Here is a 19,899-nt window from a genome sequence, read left to right on the forward strand (position 1 = left end):
CATCCATGCCAGTGTAGTGGTCAGAGTTTTGGGCAAGGAGCTGGGACACAAGAGTTCCATTCCACGCTCAGCGATGAACTTCACGGGGTGACCATTCGCTGCCTCTCAGACAAACCGACCTCGCAGGATTGTTGTGAGGTGGAAAGGGGGAGAGAACCAAGTATACCATCTTGAGCTCCTTGGAGAAAACAGTGATATATAGATACAGGAGAAAATAATAAGAGAAGAGAGACTCACCTTCCCAACCACTGGTGTAAAGGTCAAGGGACCCCTGACCGTTAGGTCCAGTTGTGGCCGACTCTGGGGTTGCGGCGCTCATCTCGCTTTATTGGCCGAGGGAGCCGGCGTACAGCTTCTGGGTCATGTGGCCAGCATGACTAAGCCGCTTCTGGCGAACCAGAGCAGCGCATGGAAACGCCGTTTACCTTCCCGCTGGAGCACTACCTATTTATCTACTTGCACTTTGACATGCTTTCGAACTGCTAGGTTGGCAGGAGCAGGGACCGAGAAACGGGAGCTCACCCCGTGGCGGGGATTTGAACTGCCGACCTTCTGATCAGCAAGTCCTAGGCGCTGTAGCTTCAGGTCCATTTGACGATAGTACCTCCTTGAGGTGCTCTCAACTGTTTTAATGCCAGAACATTAAGCACAAGCCAAAGAAAAATAGCCAGCCTGTTTAAATGCTAAAGGTGGTGTGTTGAATGATCAAAATGCTTCCCCTTAAAGTTTGCGTTGTTGAAGCAGCAGCAGCTGAAGCTTCAGAACTGAATCTGAAGATGTATGTGACCCAAAGAGGAGCCGCCCGGCTCAGAATCACCTGGATCTAGAAAGGTTAAAGATGGCCAGCAAGGGAAAGCTGGCAAAGTAAAAATGGCTCACGGGTGTTTTATATATATATATTATCTTTAAAGCAGTCATAAAATGCTTGCTGTTTCTAAATCTCTAACTAGAAGAAAAGAGCACAAAACTGCATGCTATGAAAAATAATACTTATGATGATATTGTGTTTATGAAAAAATATATTGTTTATAGATTCATTGCTTGTTCTTTCTGTAACCGATTTGAATGTTTTGAAATTGCAGTCAAATCAACAGAAGCAAGCCCAACTACTATGACTACTTCTTCCACTGCAACTGAACCCTCACCTCAGAGTACAGCAGGAGACACTAGTACTACACAGGCAGGGACCTCGGCTTCTCCCACCTCTGAGCAACCATCCACCACAGGGACATCTTCTCTGTCAACGTTGGGGACCTCTTCCAGTGTGACCACTGCAACTGAACCCTCACCTCAGAGTACAGCAGGAGACACTACTACAAAACAGACAGTGACCTCGGCTTCTCCCACCTCTGAGCAACCATCCACCACAGGGACATCTTCTCTGTCAACGTTGGGGACCTCTTCCAGTGTGACCACTGCAACTGAACCCTCACCTCAGAGTACAGCAGAAGACACTAGTACTACACAGGCAGGGACCTCGGCTTCTCCCACCTCTGAGCAACCATCCACCACAGGGACATCTTCTCTGTCAACGTTGGGGACCTCTTCCAGTGTGACCACTGCAACTGAACCCTCACCTCAGAGTACAGCAGGAGACACTAGTACTACGCAGGCAGGGACCTCGGCTTCTCCCACCTCTGAGCAACCATCCACCACAGGGACATCGTCTCTGTCAACGTTGGGGACCTCTTCCAGTGTGACCACTGCAACTGAACCCTCACCTCAGAGTACAGCAGGAGACACTAGTACTACGCAGGCAGGGACCTCGGCTTCTCCCACCTCTGAGCAACCATCCACCACAGGGACATCGTCTCTGTCAACGTTGGGGACCTCTTCCAGTGTGACCACTGCAACTGAACCCTCACCTCAGAGTACAGCAGGAGACACTAGTACAAAAGAGACAGGGACCTCGGCTTCTACCACCTCTGAGCAACCATCCACCACAGGGACATCTTCTCTGTCAACGTTGGGGACCTCTTCCAGTGTGACCACTGCAACTGAACCCTCACCTCAGAGTACAGCAGGAGACACTAGTACTACACAGGCAGGGACCTCGGCTTCTCCCACCTCTGAGCAACCATCCACCACAGGGACATCTTCTCTGTCAACGTTGGGGACCTCTTCCAGTGTGACCACTGCAACTGAACCCTCACCTCAGAGTACAGCAGAAGACACTAGTACTACACAGGCAGGGACATCGGCTTCTCCCACCTCTGAGCAACCATCCACCACAGGGACATCTTCTCTGTCAACGTTGGGGACCTCTTCCAGTGTGACCACTGCAACTGAACCCTCACCTCAGAGTACAGCAGAAGACACTAGTACTACACAGGCAGGGACCTCGGCTTCTCCCACCTCTGAGCAACCATCCACCACAGGGACATCGTCTCTGTCAACGTTGGGGACCTCTTCCAGTGTGACCACTGCAACTGAACCCTCACCTGAGAGTACAGCAGGAGACACTAGTACTACGCAGGCAGGGACCTCGGCTTCTCCCACCTCTGAGCAACCATCCACCACAGGGACATCGTCTCTGTCAACGTTGGGGACCTCTTCCAGTGTGACCACTGCAACTGAACCCTCACCTGAGAGTACAGCAGGAGACACTAGTACTACGCAGGCAGGGACCTCGGCTTCTCCCACCTCTGAGCAACCATCCACCACAGGGACATCGTCTCTGTCAACGTTGGGGACCTCTTCCAGTATGACCACTGCAACTGAACCCTCACCTCAGAGTACAGCAGGAGACACTAGTACTACACAGGCAGGGACCTCGGCTTCTCCCACCTCTGAGCAACCATCCACCACAGGGACATCGTCTCTGTCAACGTTGGGGACCTCTTCCAGTGTGACCACTGCAACTGAACCCTCACCTCAGAGTACAGCAGGAGACACTAGTACAAAAGAGACAGGGACCTCGGCTTCTCCCACCTCTGAACAACCATCCACCACAGGGACATCTTCTCTGTCAACGTTGGGGACCTCTTCCAGTGTGACCACTGCAACTGAACCCTCACCTCAGAGTACAGGAGGAGACACTAGTACTACACAGGCAGGGACCTCCGCTTCTCCCACCTCTGAGCAACCATCCACCACAGGGACATCTTCTCTGTCAACGTTGGGGCCCTCTTCCAGTGTGACCACTGCAACTGAACCCTCACCTCAGAGTACAGCAGGAGACACTACTACAAAACAGACAGGGACCTCCACTTCTCCCACCTCTGAGCGACCATCCACCACAGGGACATCTTCTCTGTCAACGTTGGGGACCTCTTCCAGTGGGACCACTGCAACTGAAACCTCACCTCAGAGTACAGCAGGAGACACTAGTACTACACAGGCAGGGACCTCCGCTTCTCCCACCTCTGAGCAACCATCCACCACAGGGACATCGTCTCTGTCAACGTTGGGGACCTCTTCCAGTGTGACCACTGCAACTGAAACCTCACCTCAGAGTACAGCAGGAGACACTACTACAAAACAGACAGGGACCTCGGCTTCTCCCACCTCTGAGCAACCATCCACCACAGGGACATCTTCTCTGCCAACGTTGGGGACCTCTTCCAGTGTGACCACTGCAACTGAACCCTCACCTCAGAGTACAGCAGAAGAAACCAGTACTACACAGGCAGGGACCTCCGCTTCTCCCACCTCTGAGCAACCATCCACCACAGGGACATCTTCTCTGTCAACGTTGGGGACCTCTTCCAGTGTGACCACTGCAACTGAACCCTCACCTCAGAGTACAGCAGGAGACACTAGTACAAAAGAGACAGGGACCTCGGCTTCTACCACCTCTGAGCAACCATCCACCACAGGGACATCTTCTCTGTCAACGTTGGGGACCTCTTCCAGTGTGACCACTGCAACTGAACCCTCACCTCAGAGTACAGCAGGAGACACTAGTACTACACAGGCAGGGACCTCCGCTTCTCCCACCTCTGAGCAACCATCCACCACAGGGACATCTTCTCTGTCAACGTTGGGGACCTCTTCCAGTGTGACCACTGCAACTGAACCCTCACCTCAGAGTACAGCAGGAGACACTACTACAAAACAGACAGGGACCTCCGCTTCTCCCACCTCTGAGCGACCATCCACCACAGGGACATCATCTCTGTCAACGTTGGGGACCACTTCCAGTGTGACCACTGCAACTGAACCCTCAATGCAGAGTACAGCAGAAGACACTACTACAAAACAGACAGGGACCTCCGCTTCTCCCACCTCTGAGCGACCATCCACCTCAGGGACATCTTCTCTGTCAACGTTGGGGACCTCTTCCAGTGTGACCACTGCAACTGAACCCTCACCTCAGAGTACAGCAGGAGACACTAGTACAAAAGAGACAGGGACCTCCGCTTCTCCCACCTCTGAGCAACTATCCACCACAGGGACATCTTCTCTGTCAACGTTGGGGACCTCTTCCAGTGTGACCACTGCAACTGAACCCTCACCTCAGAGTACAGGAGGAGACACTAGTACTACACAGGCAGGGACCTCCGCTTCTCCCACCTCTGAGCAACCATCCACCACAGGGACATCTTCTCTGTCAACGTTGGGGACCTCTTCCAGTGTGACCACTGCAACTGAACCCTCACCTCAGAGTACAGCAGGAGACACTAGTACTACACAGGCAGGGTCCTCCGCTTCTCCCACCTCTGAGCAACCATCCACCACAGGGACATCTTTTCTGTCAACGTTGGGGACCTCTTCCAGTGTGACCACTGCAACTGAACCCTCACCTCAGAGTACAGCAGGAGACACTAGTACTACACAGGCAGGGACCTCCGCTTCTCCCACCTCTGAGCAACCATCCACCACAGGGACATCTTCTCTGTCAACGTTGGGGACCTCTTCCAGTGTGACCACTGCAACTGAACCCTCACCTCAGAGTACAGCAGGAGACACTAGTACAAAAGAGACAGGAACCTCCGCTTCTCCCACCTCGGAGCAACCATCCACCACAGGGACATCTTTTCTGTCAACGTTGGGGACCTCTTCCAGTGTGACCACTGCAACTGAACCCTCACCTCAGAGTACAGCAGGAGACACTAGTACTACACAGGCAGGGACCTCCGCTTCTCCCACCTCTGAGCAACCATCCACCACAGGGACATCATCTCTGTCAACGTTGGGGACCTCTTCCAGTGTGACCACTGCAACTGAACCCTCACCTCAGAGTGCAGCAGGAGACACTAGTACAAAACAGACATGGACCTCCGCTTCTCCCACCTCTGAGCAACCATCCACCACAGGGACATCTTTTCTGTCAACGTTGGGGTCCTCTTCCAGTGTGACCACTGCAACTGAACCCTCACCTCAGAGTACAGCAGGAGACACTAGTACTACGCAGGCAGTGACCTCGGCTTCTACCACCTCTGAGCAACCATCCACCACAGGGACATCTTCTCTGTCAACGTTGGGGACCTCTTCCAGTGTGACCACTGCAACTGAACCCTCACCTCAGAGTACAGCAGGAGACACTACTACAAAACAGACAGTGACCTCGGCTTCTCCCACCTCTGAGCAACCATCCACCACAGGGACATCTTCTCTGTCAACGTTGGGGACCTCTTCCAGTGTGACCACTGCAACTGAACCCTCACCTGAGAGTACAGCAGGAGACACTAGTACTACGCAGGCAGGGACCTCGGCTTCTCCCACCTCTGAGCAACCATCCACCACAGGGACATCTTCTCTGCCAACGTTGGGGACCTCTTCCAGTGTGACCACTGCAACTGAACCCTCACCTCAGAGTACAGCAGAAGAAACCAGTACTACACAGGCAGGGACCTCCGCTTCTCCCACCTCTGAGCAACCATCCACCACAGGGACATCTTCTCTGTCAACGTTGGGGACCTCTTCCAGTGTGACCACTGCAACTGAACCCTCACCTCAGAGTACAGCAGGAGACACTAGTACAAAAGAGACAGGGACCTCGGCTTCTACCACCTCTGAGCAACCATCCACCACAGGGACATCTTCTCTGTCAACGTTGGGGACCTCTCCCAGTGTGACCACTGCAACTGAACCCTCACCTCAGAGTACAGCAGGAGACACTAGTACTACACAGGCAGGGACCTCCGCTTCTCCCACCTCTGAGGAACCATCCACCACAGGGACATCTTCTCTGTCAACGTTGGGGACCTCTTCCAGTGTGACCACTGCAACTGAACCCTCAATTCAGAGTACAGCAGGAGACACTACTACAAAACAGACAGGGACCTCCGCTTCTCCCACCTCTGAGCGACCATCCACCACAGGGACATCATCTCTGTCAACGTTGGGGACCTCTTCCAGTGTGACCACTGCAACTGAACCCTCAATGCAGAGTACAGCAGAAGACACTACTACAAAACAGACAGGGACCTCCGCTTCTCCCACCTCTGAGCGACCATCCACCTCAGGGACATCTTCTCTGTCAACGTTGGGGACCTCTTCCAGTGTGACCACTGCAACTGAACCCTCACCTCAGAGTACAGCAGGAGACACTAGTACTACACAGGCAGGGACCTCCGCTTCTCCCACCTCTGAGCAACCATCCACCACAGGGACATCTTCTCTGTCAACGTTGGGGACCTCTTCCAGTGTGACCACTGCAACTGAACCCTCACCTCAGAGTACAGCAGGAGACACTAGTACTACACAGGCAGGGACCTCCGCTTCTCCCACCTCTGAGCAACCATCCACCACAGGGACATCTTTTCTGTCAACGTTGGGGACCTCTTCCAGTGTGACCACTGCAAGTGAACCCTCACCTCAGAGTACAGCAGGAGACACTACTACAAAACAGACAGGGACCTCGGCTTCTCCCACCTCTGAGCAACCATCCACCACAGGGACATCTTCTCTGTCAACGTTGGGGACCTCTTCCAGTGTGACTACTGCAACTGAACCCTCACCTGAGAGTACAGCAGAAGACACTAGTACTACACAGGCAGGGACCTCGGCTTCTCCCACCTCTGAGCAACCATCCACCACAGGGACATCTTTTCTGTCAACGTTGGGGACCTCTTCCAGTGTGACCACTGCAACTGAACCCTCACCTCAGAGTGCAGCAGGAGACACTAGTACAAAACACACATGGACCTCGGCTTCTCCCACCTCTGAGCAACCATCCACCACAGGGACATCTTCTCTGTCAACGTTGGGGACCTCTTCCAGTGTGACCACTGCAACTGAACCCTCACCTGAGAGTACAGCAGGAGACACTAGTACTACACAGGCAGGGACCTCCACTTCTCCCACCTCTGAGCAACCATCCACCACAGGGACATCTTCTCTGTCAACGTTGGGGACCTCTTCCAGTGTGACCACTGCAACTGAACCCTCACCTCAGAGTACAGCAGGAGACACTAGTACAAAAGAGACAGGAACCTCCGCTTCTCCCACCTCTGAGCAACCATCCACCACAGGGACATCTTTTCTGTCAACGTTGGGGACCTCTTCCAGTGTGACCACTGCAACTGAACCCTCACCTCAGAGTACAGCAGGAGACACTAGTACAAAACAGGCAGGGACCTCCGCTTCTCCCACCTCTGAGGAACCATCCACCACAGGGACATCTTCTCTGTCAACGTTGCGGACCTCTTCCAGTGTGACCACTGCAACTGAACCCTCAACTCAGAGTACAGCAGGAGACACTAGTACTACACAGGCAGGGACCTCGGCTTCTCCCACCTCTGAGCAACCATCCACCACAGGGACATCTTCTCTGTCAACGTTGCGGACCTCTTCCAGTGTGACCACTGCAACTGAACCCTCACCTCAGAGTACAGCAGAAGACACTAGTACTACACAGGCAGAGACCTCGGCTTCTCCCACCTCTGAGCAACCATCCACCACAGGGACATCTTCTCTGTCAACGTTGGGGACCTCTTCCAGTGTGACCACTGCAACTGAACCCTCAATTCAGAGTACAGCAGAAGACACTAGTACTACACAGGCAGGGACCTCGGCTTCTCCCACCTCTGAGCGACCATCCACCACAGGGACATCTTCTCTGCCAACGTTGGGGTCCTCTTCCAGTGTGACCACTGCAACTGAACCCTCACCTCAGAGTACAGCAGGAAACACTAGTACAAAACAGACAGTGACCTCCGCTCCTTCCACTTCGGAGCAACCATCCACCACAGGGACATCTTCTCTGTCAACGTTGGGGAACTCTTCCAGTGGGACCACTGCAACTGAACCCTCACCTCAGAGTACAGCAGGAGACACTAGTACTACACAGGCAGGGACCTCCGCTTCTCCCACCTCTGAGCAACCTTCCACCACAGGGACATCTTTTCTGTCAACGTTGGGGACCTCTTCCAGTGTGACCACTGCAACTGAACCGTCACCTCAGAGTACAGCAGGAGACACTAGTACAAAAGAGACAGGGACCTCCGCTTCTCCCACCTCTGAGCAACCATCCACCACAGGGACATCTTCTCTGTCAACGTTGGGGACCTCTTCCAGTGTGACCACTGCAACTGAACCCTCAATTCAGAGTACAGCAGAAGACACTAGTACTACACAGGCAGGGACCTCGGCTTCTCCCACCTCTGAGCGACCATCCACCACAAGGACATCTTCTCTGTCAACGTTGGGGAACTCTTCCAGTGTGACCACTGCAACTGAACCCTCACCTCAGAGTACAGCAGGAGACACTAGTACAAAAGAGACAGGGACCTCGGCTTCTACCACCTCTGAGCAACCATCCACCACAGGGACATCTTCTCTGTCAACGTTGGGGACCTCTTCCAGTGTGACCACTGCAACTGAACCCTCACCTCAGAGTACAGCAGGAGACACTAGTACTACACAGGCAGGGACCTCGGCTTCTCCCACCTCTGAGCAACCATCCACCACAGGGACATCTTTTCTGTCAACGTTGGGGACCTCTTCCAGTGTGACCCCTGCAACTGAACCCTCACCTCAGAGTACAGCAGGGGACACTAGTACAAAACAGACAGTGACCTCCGCTCCTTCCACTTCGGAGCAACCATCCACCACAGGGACATCTTCTCTGCCAACGTTGGGGACCTCTTCCAGTGTGACCACTGCAACTCAACCCTCACCTCAGAGTACAGCAGGAGACATTAGTACTACACAGGCAGGGACCTCGGCTCCTTCCACTTCGGAGCAACCATCCACCACAGGGACATCTTCTCTGTCAACGTTGGGGACCTCTTCCAGTGTGACCACTGCAACTCAACCCTCAATTCAGAGTACAGCAGAAGACACTAGTACTACACAGGCAGGGACCTCGGCTTCTCCCACCTCTGAGAGACCATCCACCACAGGGACATCTTCTCTGCCAACGTTGGGGACCTCTTCCAGTGTGACTACTGCAACTGAACCCTCACCTCAGAGTACAGCAGGAGACACTAGTACAAAACAGGCAGGGATCTCCGCTTCTCCCACCTCTGAGCAACCATCCACCACAGGGACATCTTCTCTGTCAACGTTGGGGACCTCTTCCAGTGGGACCACTGCAACTGAACCCTCACCTCAGAGTACAGCAGGAGACACTAGTACTACACTGGCAGGGACCTCCGCTCCTTCCACTTCGGAGCAACCATCCACCACAGGGACATCTTCTCTGCCAACGTTGGGGACCTCTTCCAGTGTGACCACTGCAACTGAACCCTCACCTCAGAGTACAGCAGGAGACATTAGTACTACACAGGCAGGGACCTCGGCTCCTTCCACTTCGGAGCAACCATCCACCACAGGGACATCTTCTCTGTCAACGTTGGGGACCTCTTCCAGTGTGACCACTGCAACTCAACCCTCAATTCAGAGTACAGCAGAAGACACTAGTACTACACAGGCAGGGACCTCGGCTTCTCCCACCTCTGAGCGACCATCCACCACAGGGACATCTTCTCTGCCAACGTTGGGGACCTCTTCCAGTGTGACTACTGCAACTGAACCCTCACCTCAGAGTACAGCAGGAGACACTAGTACAAAACAGACAGGGACCTCCGCTTCTCCCACCTCTGAGCAACCATCCACCACAGGGACATCTTCTCTGTCAACATTGCCTGCCGCTCCCAGTGTGACCACTGCAACTGAACCCTCAACTCAGAGTACTGCAGGAGGCACTACTTCTCCTCAGGAAGTGACCTCCATTTCTTCCACATCATCGGAACCATCCACTCCAGGGTCAACGTTTCCGGCCTCTTCCAGCGATGGTACTACAGCGATCCTACGTGCAACTAGTGTGACTGAAATGGTCAGTTCACCTACCACCTCTTCCAGTTCCACCGAACAGCGTTCTGAAACAATTACATCTATCTTATCCCCAAGCACCACCACTGCAGATGGACCCTCAACTCAGAGTACAGCAGGAGACACTACTATTACGCTTGCAGTGACTTCCGCTTCTTCCCCCTCGGAGGAACCATCCACTACAGGGACACCTTCACTGTCAACGTTCCCTGCCTCTTCCATTGAGGGTACTACAGCGATCCTAAGTACAACTAGTGTGACTGATAAGCTGAGTCCATCTACCACCTCCTCCAGTTCCACAGAACAGCGTCCTGAAACAAGCACATCAAAGGCATCTACGTCTACCGGTATGAAAATATCCACCATTGGGGTCCCCTTCCCTTCCACCATTACCCATTCACACACATTGACTCCTTCTGAACTTAAAAGTTCCTCTGTTAGGGGTCTATATTTTCATTTGGAAATGATGTTTATCTCCTAGCACATGACTGCAGGGCTTAATGGTTTGCACTTGTTGCAATCATGCTTCTTGGCGCATTACAAAGTTCTTGAATCAGTTTACATGGCCCTTAATAAATATACTTGAGTCCCGAATGTCTTCAATACCTATTAATGTGTTATATCCCTGTTTGATCAGTGCTCTCTTTGTGGGAGTTGTTCTACGTGGTCCCTCACGAGTCAAGGCACACAACGTATAGCCACCGTGTAACTCCTTCCTGGCTGAGATCCTTTCTTTATTGAACTCCAGGCCCTTGGCTTTCTTGATTTCAGCAAGCAGCTAAAGTTCTGATTAATTCTAATTGATTTTATGTATTGCTCTTTCAGCCTCACTATACACTTAGAAATAATAGCATTAGGCTGTACAATATATAAATTATTATTGTCATCATCATAATATATGAGGGCTCTTTTGTTGGCTTGTTCTTAAATATCGTTAATGTTCTGTTCTCTTCCTCTTGCTCAGCTTCTTCCACCACAGCTGTCCCTCTCGGGTGCCTTAATGGAGGAGTCCTTGTCGGGGGTCGTTGTCACTGCCCATCTCCCTATACTGGGCGACGTTGCGAAGAGGCAAAGAATGAAATCCAAGTGGGTAAGTCTTAGTACAAATTATTAGTACAATCCTCCCGCCCTCTGGCTCTTCCTTTGAAAAGAAAAGCTCAGGAATGTCCGGGTATGTGTAGTAATTTTCTAGGTGGGCAATGTTTGTGGTCCTGCGGCCAACTTGCTTGATTCAAAATGGCGTGTTGGTTCTGTGGCATCACCCTGACACCTGCAGTTTATAAAGCTTCTGATAGCAGCAGGAGCAGCAGCAGCTGGACCAGAATGCCACCTGCCTCAGGATCTGGAGAGTTCCTGTCAGCAAGAGTAGACTATACTGAGCTGATACGCACACATTCCAGTGTATTTCACACCCTGCACCAGCGCCCTTTCTCTGCACACTTGGTGTGGATCCATAGGTGATTCATGTTGTTACCATGATCACTGCAATTCTCCTGTGACTCAATGGACACCTGAAGTGCTTATCCTCACATCTGAAACTGTGGCTGTACCTTCATGTTTAATGACTCCTGTGCTTTCTGATCACAGTGACTATTGTGGCCATAATCCATGTCTCTGTAACAGTGAAGAATCGGGACTTTAGACCAGAGATGGCGATTTACGGCTCACGTGACTTCAAGAGATTTGTGAATGTCTTTGAGCAACAGGTGAGGGGGGGCTGGGAGTGCATAGAGGACGCCCACTCAGGAAAATGATCACTTCCAGGCAGACCTATTGTTACTTTTGAGTCTGGGTCCCGTTAACGTGCCATTCCTTTGTGGTAAACTTCATTAACAGAGATTTGTCCGCTTAGCACATCTGGAAACAGTCAGATTTCCATCGTTTGGAACACCTAGATATCCAGATGTGGAAATGTAGCCATCAGATGAGTATAGAAAGCTGTTTCTGTAATTTGTAGCTCAGAACTGATGGTTCAAACCCTAATACACACACCAAGAACCGTCTTCCTAGTTGTCACTTTTGAAAGATCAATGTTAAAGTGACAAAGGTCATCTTCCAGCCTTTATAATCATCCCATGCCTTTGGCCAGTCTGCCTGCTGGGAACTGGAGTCCAAGAACAACTGGGGGAGGGCCACTGACTAGCCATGCCCAGCACAGGAGATACCCCAAAGGTGTGTTGGAAGGGTGGAGGAGTTCAAGGAGCACAGCAGGATAGAGAGGTCCTACTCAGGACACAGGAGGGACCCAGAATCTGCTGGGATGGGGGGTTTAGTATTTCTCAGATCAACAAACTAGTATCTTGTACATGTAGAGTATTTTGTTGTTTCTGATTTTTGCTATTCCTTTTTTGGTACATTGTAAACATCAGCAGTATTGCTGACATGCACACCTTCTGAGCTGTTGATGCTGCCAACTGGCAGTAACTCCTCTGCTCTTGGTCAGACCTGCTTCTGGCCAGACCTGCTCCTCACATTCCGTTGTCACTGCAGCGGAGCTCAGATTTTCTCTCTCTCTCTGTGCAGATGAACATCTTCTATTCGGGCGTTTTTGGGTACCAGGGCGTACATGTGATTAATCTGAGGTGAGGCACAGATAGATAAGTTTGGCGACCAAGCATTGGAGAGAGTGTGGTTTAGGGTTCCACCAAATTCCTTGGCGCCCAATGTAAAACACCACACTCCCTTGAACACAGAAGCCTGAACAGGCCATGTCGACCCCCCTCACAACAGGACAACTGGGGGCACCTTCACAGCTGGGGCTAAATGATTTATCCTTCTTGCTTCCAGGCGAGGCAGTGTCATTGTGGACCACGAGGTGCGCCTGCGTGAGCCGTTCTCGAACTTCAGTGGTTCTTATGAGGCATCCATCGAGGACGTCATCCAGGTCCTGCAAAATAATTGCACTTTCAACCAAACAGGTGAGTCAGCAGCTGTCAATGGCTGGCTGGCAGCTTCATGAGTGAAAAGGCTTCCTTTGCTTGCAGCCACGGGGCACCTCTTGCCGCTACATTCCTGCCCCGTATCTGGCTTGTGGAGTGCGAGGAAAAGGTTCCTTATAAGACGTCTCCAGATCAGATGCCACAAGGAAGCAGGGGCCATCCAAGGGCAGCAATCCTGCCCCTTTTTATTTGGGAGTGCCGTATTTTTCGCTGTATAAGACACACTTTTCCCCTCCTAAAAAGTAAAGGGAAATGTGTGTGCGTCTTATGGAGCGAATGCAGGCTGCGCAGCTCTCCCAGAAGCCAGAACAGCAAGAGGGATTGCTGCTTTCGCTGCGCAGCGATCCCTCTTGCTGTTCTGGCTTCTGGGATTCAGAATATTTTTTTCCTTGTTTTCCTCCTCCAAAAACTAGGTGCGTCTTGTGGTCTGGTGCGTCTTATAGAGCAAAAAATACGATAAGTCCTGCCGGCATCAGTGGCACTTAAGAGCTTGTCCACTTCTCTACTTGTCAATCGGAGCAGTGAGACAGCCCACTGTGACCCACCTCTCTACAGAATCTGAGCAGCTTCACTGAGCCCACCCCCATCCCCCGCTCCCCTGATCCAAACAATCATGCTGTTTCTCTAGGAACAGAAAACGTAGTCTTCCTAGTGTGCCCATTTCACAGGCAGCAAGCTTCATCTATGCCAGATCTGAGGCCAGCTAGTGTTATCCATGCAAGCTGAGGGGATACCCAGTGACAGACCCCTTTCATATCAACAACCCCAGCAGAGACGGATGTCAGGGTGTTAGCTGAACATAGGAGGGATGGCAGAGGAAGTGTGTTTCCTTCAACTGGCAGGGAGACCTGGGGAGTGGGTGGGGGAAGAGGTCCCTCCCCTTGGATGCTCCCCCCCCTGTGATTTCTTCCCTTCAGAAGCCTCACCTTTGCTTTCCCCCTCTCCTTTAGATCAGCTCTGCTTTACTGAAGGAGCGTCTCGTGTGACTCCAGTGCCCCTGAGCCCTGAAGGTGAGGACTGGGGTGTGAGAGGGGGTCACTGTGTGCTTAACACACTCCTGATGTTGAAGAGTTGCAGTGGGCTGTCTGGATGGGGGCGGTGGAGCCGTATGAGGAAGAAAACATGGCCACCACATGCAAACAAATGCATTGCTGGTGTGGACACTGCAGATGTTGCCAGGATTCTGCAAGTGCAGGCACAACTGAGATGCACAGAGGCTAATCCTTGTCCCACCAAGTGCAATGAACCTGTGGGATTCTCTGACACAAGTCTGGATGTCTTCAAAGGAGGATGAGAGGAAAGGGTTTTATGGCATTGTGGCTGTAGACTACCTCCATATTCAGGGTCAGTCTAACTCTAAGTTGCTGGGAGAAGCAGAGTCAGAGAGTGTTTCTGCTGGTGCCTTTCCCGGAGACAAGTGGCTGAGCATTCTGGGATGCTGAACCCTCGGGGCCTTGGACCCAATCCGGCAGCAGGCTCCTCTTCTGATCTCCTGGTCTCAAGCATGCGGTGGTTTTCTAAGAGGCACTTGCGTTCTCCCGTTTCTGACTCTGCTTCCTTCCTTTCCCTTTCCAGATCTGTCAAATGAATGCAAGAACACCTCTGTGGTGGCAAAAAACATCCAGCAATTTTACGTGGCACGAAACATCAGTGGCAACCTTCAGTGTGTCTCTAACTGCAGCGTTTGGCACCCCGACCCCTTCAGATGTGTGAACGGAAACTGCTATATCACCCCTGAGGGGCCCAGTTGCTAGTGAGTAGCATGCCAGGGGGTGAAGTGGGTGGTGCCCATAGGCTGTTCCTACCAGCTGTGCTAGTTGTTGTTGTTGAGTTGTTTAGTCGTGTCCGCCTCTTCGTGACCCCCTGGACCAGAGCAGGCCAGGCCCTCCTGTCTTCCACTGCCTCCCGCAGTTTGGTCAGACTCTTGCTGGTAGCTTCGAGAACACTGTCCAACCATCTCGTCCTCTGTCGTCCCCTTCTCCTTGCGCCCTCCATCTTTCCCAACATCAGGGTCTTTTCCAGGGAGTCTTCTCTTCTCATGAGGTGGCCAAAGTACTGGAGCCTCAGCTTCAGGATCTGTCCTTCCAGTGAGCACTCAGGGCTGATTTCCTTCAGAATGGATTGGTTTGATCTTCTTGCAGTCCATGGGACTCTCAAGAGTCTCCTCCAGCACCAGAATTCAAAAGCAGCTGTGCTAGTAGGAACCATTTAAATGTCATTTTTAAGAAAACAGTGTCATTCATGTGCATGTTGTCTTTTTCTGCAATTCCCCGTGGGCACCAGTCACCACCGCTCCTGCCTTGGATTAGGGCCCTGGATGCCACTCAGCCCCCCCCCCCCGAATTGCAGCATCAGAAACACCCCCTGCTCCCCACCCCGTAAAGAACCCAGGCATCCTGGGCCCCATTACCTGCCTCCTTGCCGGTTTTTGACGCTGCCTTTCCTCCCACAGCTGTGAGCAGTCGGACTCCTACTGGTTCGTGGGCCGGCGCTGTGAGCAGGGCATCAGCAAGGTGGGGGTGGCCGTGGGGGTGGCCCTGGGCCTGGCGGTGCTGCTGCTGATCATCCTGGTCTTGGTCGTGCTTCTCTGCTGGAGGCGCTGTTGCCCGAGGGAGAAAGGACACAGGTAGGAGGAGGGCTGGGCACTCAAAGTCCGGTCAGCTCGGTCTGCTCTGCGTCCCGGTCAGTCTCTGCTTTGCATCTTCTCTCAATGACCACCTTGGGGGGAAAGTTCACTGGGATTGGAAAGGCATTCTCTGTGAATTGCCCTGGGAACTACGGATGAAGGGCATTATACTACTACTACTACTACTACTACTACTACTAATAATAATAATAATAATAACCACATTGCAGAAAGGCTATCCAAGCTGCTTGTGTCTGGATGGAGCCCCTCGGAGGCCCTGCTCCTTCCTGTCTCATTCTCTGCCCTATTTCCAGCTGCTGGCGGGGGGGGGGCTGCAGGTGCCTGGTTCGGTCACCCCCCTCACCCGCCATAGGTCAGTCTCTGCTGTTTTAACTGGCGCTGACTCTGGAAGCTGTCCTTGAAATGGGCTGAAGGAGAGGCCTTTGCCCTGATGTCCTCTGTTGGTCTCCCACTTCCAGGCTGACACATTTGCCTCCTGATGAAGAGAAGCGGTATGAAAATGAGCCCGAGTGGGTGTTCCATCCCGAACGCCCTGCAACTGCCACAGGAGGTATGTGGGGCAAGGTCTAGGCCAGGAAGGGGAGGCCATGGTGGGGGTGGCATGCCTTGCTGTCCATGTCAACTGCTGGCCCCCAAAGTATGCTTCTTCCCTTGCCCTGCAGGTTAATGCATGAAAGAAAATACGTCAGTGGAACTGTAGATGGTCTGGGGTTGCAGAAGGGGTTCAAGTTGCACAGAAACATTCCACCCCACATGCAGAAATAAGGAAATAAGAAAGGGGAGGGGAGAGCAAGAGGGGAGGTCAAACACAGCCACGTCCCCACACTGCAATCAGGCGGAAGGGCTTTCCATGCCCTGCCACCCCACCCTGCCCTGATCCAGGAGAAGGAGGGGGGGAAATAGAAAGAAAGAAATGAGATGTGGGGGTTCTCATGTACTCTGTGCTCTGGGGAGGGAGCGCTAGGCACCTGAGGGGGAGGATGAGCGTCAGCCCTGATTACGGGCTGCATTATCACACCAGGGAAGACCACTTTGCTTGCCAGAGCTTAGAAAATGCATTTTGTAAAAATAATGCAAGTTCTAGCTGTGCTTTGTAGGCCTCTCCCTTCTCGGAAGAGGTTTGGGAGCCAGTGTGGTGTAGTGGTTAAGAGCAGTGGACTCGTAATCTGGGGAACCGGGTTCGCGTCTCCGCTCCTCCACATGCAGCTGCTGGGTGACCTTGGGCCAGTCACACTTCCTTGAAGTCTCTCAGCCCCACTCACCTCACAGAGTGTTTGTTGTGGGGGAGGAAGGGAAAGGAGAATGTGAGCCGCTTTGAGACTCCTTAAAGGGAGTGAAAGGCGGGATATCAAATCCAAACTCTTCTTCTTGTTCTTGGGTGGGCAAGTGGAGAGGCTGGACAGGGGAGAAGGGAAGCCCAAATCTAAAAAATGACTGACATGCCCCCCTCCTACTTCGCCCTTTGCACAGAAGACCCTTTCGCTGGTGACAGAGACAGCTCCTTCCGACCACGGCTGGACACGGTGGATACAACCTTGCCGGTACAAGAAACGAGGGCATTTGGGGTTCGGTGTGTGTGTCACAGCTGAGAGACAGCAGGCAGGGATTAGAAGTGGGGCAGAAAAGCACAGCCAGAACAATCCGGGCGCAGAGCCAAGCCCTTTCCCAAAAAGGACAGGGACTTTCCGAATACAAAAAAAAGAGGACATGATCGGTTTATAGCATTATGGGTGGTAAGCAGACAGTGGACAAGAGGAGGGTTATCTCTCATGATACGAGGTCATTCCACAAAGCCAAAGGGCAGGAGGTTCAGAATGGGGGGAAAGTCTTTCTTCACACTGGTGCCATAATTGACATATGGAACGCCCTGCCACAAGATGTGGCAGAGGCTGCTACCTCTTGGAGAGCTTTAAAGGCGTGTGGTTGTGTGTGTGTGTGTGTGTGTGTGTGTGGCATGGGAGGTGGATCAAATTCCTGGCAGACCTGAAGTCCATCAGTTAAAAGCTACCATTTAGAATAGTGAAATGGAGCCTCCAGGATCAGAACCAGTCTACCATTATTTGCCAGTTGCTCAGGGAGATAGTAGGAGATCCGCGTCAGCAGCAAGGGAGGGCTGTTGGCTCCATTTCCTGATGTGGGCTTTTCTTCTGGGCATCTGGCCAGAATCCGGGTGCTGCTGCAGGTGGACTTAGCTCTGAGTAGTGGGGCACTTTCTGAAAGGTGCTTGTCATTTCCGCTGACCCTGCCTCACCCTCCTGCTTTCTCCTTCTCTCCCTGCGCACTGAAGACACAGATTGCTCGGCCCCACTTGGCCCGGCTGTGAAGAAGCCCCGGGGCAACGGGAAGGACGCTGGGTCTGGATTTGCACAGAACATGCCGTGATGCCTTCCTGCTTCCTCTCGCACTTCAGGAGTGGGGTGCTGCTGCCCCCTTGAATACCGGTGCCTCTTCGTGGTGATGCTGGAAGGGGGACGTGGGGGAGGAACAGGGCCCCATGGGGGTATTTGGGCTCCTGCCCCCGAGGATTCGCGTTGCCCACAGAGGCAGAACTTGCACAATCAGCTCCCTCAGCGAGGGGCCTTTGACCACTGCCTGGATGCCAAGGCCAGCTGGTGCAAGAGGAGGCTGCCTTGCAAGGGTCTCGCGTCGTCTCTGCAGGTCGGGGGCCACGGCTAGCACTTTTGGAGAAATCGCTTTCTCCCTTTCTGTCCCAACCTATTTATTTCCCCTTTGCCTCTCTCCAGTTTGGCTCTGGATTCCTCCCTCCAGCCCCAACCTGCTCCCACTTGGCTTTTCCTTCTCTTGGTGCAAACTTACCCATCCCCTTCCATCCCAGCCCCAGATACACCTGTAACATCACTGATGACCCACAATGCCACACACCTGTGCCCACAGCATTGCTGATCCTGAGATGGATCACAGGTTGGATGCACAGTGCAATTGGTGGGTTGATTTCCAAAGGGATGCCCCCCCAATGCACAGATGAGGGGTTTACACCCCTTAATTCACCATGTAATTTGCACAGGATAAGTTATTTGGCAGCGTAGGCAAAGTCAAAAGGGGGGAAAAAGAACCTTTAGCACTTGTAGAATTCCCCATGCAATATAAAGCTCACCACAGCCGGGACGGACTTCCTTTATTCATCCCGCCTTCAACGCCAATTTTAGTCCAAATACAAATTTCTGATAGTTCCTTTTTTATATATTTTATGGAAAATTTGCTGCTTTATCCACTCGAAGCTTGAGGCTTCTCTTCCGAGGGAATCAAATAGATCCCAGCGCTCGCGACTCGATCCCACCTCTCCTCCGCTCTTTGCAGCGCAGTTTGGACTGGGAGAGTCTGCTGACAAGTGCAGCCAGATCCAGGTGATCAAAATAGCCTTTTGAGCCTTTTACAGGGGTACATAGCGCCCTTGTGTTTCCCCGGCCCATACCCTTCAGAAGATCGGGCCTTTCCTGGAGGACTGTATCCGTGCTACAATGCGGTCCGCGGCAAACCGGAAGTCATGAAATTTATTCTCAGTTCAGCAAGTGAGAAACCAAAACTATCAGAATAAAGTGTCCTTAACCTGTTAACTGAAGTTTAGATTATTATCTCTTGTTTGCGAGACTATTGCAGGGAAATAGGGACATTCTGGAATCACATCAGAAGCTGGGATGGGTTTCGTAATTCTGGGACTGTCCCTGGAAAATTGGGACACTTGGAGAGTGTGTGTCCATTTGTAGAATTAGAGGTGCTGGTTTGTTTAGATGCCTGTGGTGGTCATCTAAGGTAATAAAGGCTTTCTGGGAAATGATATATAATGCACTGAAAAAATGTTTAAAATAACTTTTGTAAAAAACCCCAGAAGCCTTTCTATTAGGAATTATAGATACCGACATTCTGAAGGAACAGAAAAGACTCTTTATGTACATGACAATAGCATCATGGATGCTACTAGCCCAGAGATGGAAAGAAGAAAGAGCCCCAGAGAGGAATGGCAAACCAAGCTGTTAGACTTACACCGGAATGGCAAAATTGACCCGAAAACTAGAGACCAAGAAGACAAGAAATTCAAGAAAGAATGGGGAAAGTTTATAATTTATTTAGGAG

The 19,899-nt window shown here is 52.1% G+C and overlaps 2 protein-coding genes across 2 annotated transcripts in view; one reads left to right on the plus strand and one right to left on the minus strand.

Moving 5' to 3' along the window:
- ACHE (acetylcholinesterase (Yt blood group)) overlaps positions 1-19,899 on the minus strand; it is a 146,958-nt gene that overhangs the window by 50,552 nt on the left and 76,507 nt on the right. The gene's annotated exons all lie outside the window — the stretch shown is intronic.
- LOC310692131 (mucin-12-like) lies at positions 9,980-18,868 on the plus strand. Its single transcript, XM_083472729.1, has 11 exons — positions 9,980-10,568; positions 11,186-11,311; positions 11,809-11,927; positions 12,745-12,803; positions 13,009-13,139; positions 14,111-14,170; positions 14,736-14,913; positions 15,613-15,786; positions 16,266-16,357; positions 17,278-17,348; positions 18,095-18,868. The coding sequence occupies exons 1-11, from the start codon at positions 10,223-10,225 to the stop codon at positions 18,128-18,130; spliced, it is 1,392 nt and encodes a 463-aa protein (XP_083328855.1). The 5' UTR covers positions 9,980-10,222; the 3' UTR covers positions 18,131-18,868.

This window comes from Podarcis liolepis, assembly GCF_965112155.1.
Source record: "Podarcis liolepis genome assembly, chromosome: 13".
Taxonomy (NCBI): Eukaryota; Metazoa; Chordata; class Lepidosauria; order Squamata; family Lacertidae; genus Podarcis; species Podarcis liolepis.

Coding starts and splice junctions, on each gene's coding strand:
- LOC310692131 (XM_083472729.1), top strand. CDS start 10,223: ATGGTCAGTTCACCTACCACCTCTTCCAGTTCCACCGAACAGCGTTCT. Junction 14,914..15,612: donor CCTGAGGGGCCCAGTTGCTA/GTGAGTAGCATG, acceptor TTCCTCCCACAG/CTGTGAGCAGTCGGACTCCT. Junction 15,787..16,265: donor CCGAGGGAGAAAGGACACAG/GTAGGAGGAGGG, acceptor TCCCACTTCCAG/GCTGACACATTTGCCTCCTG.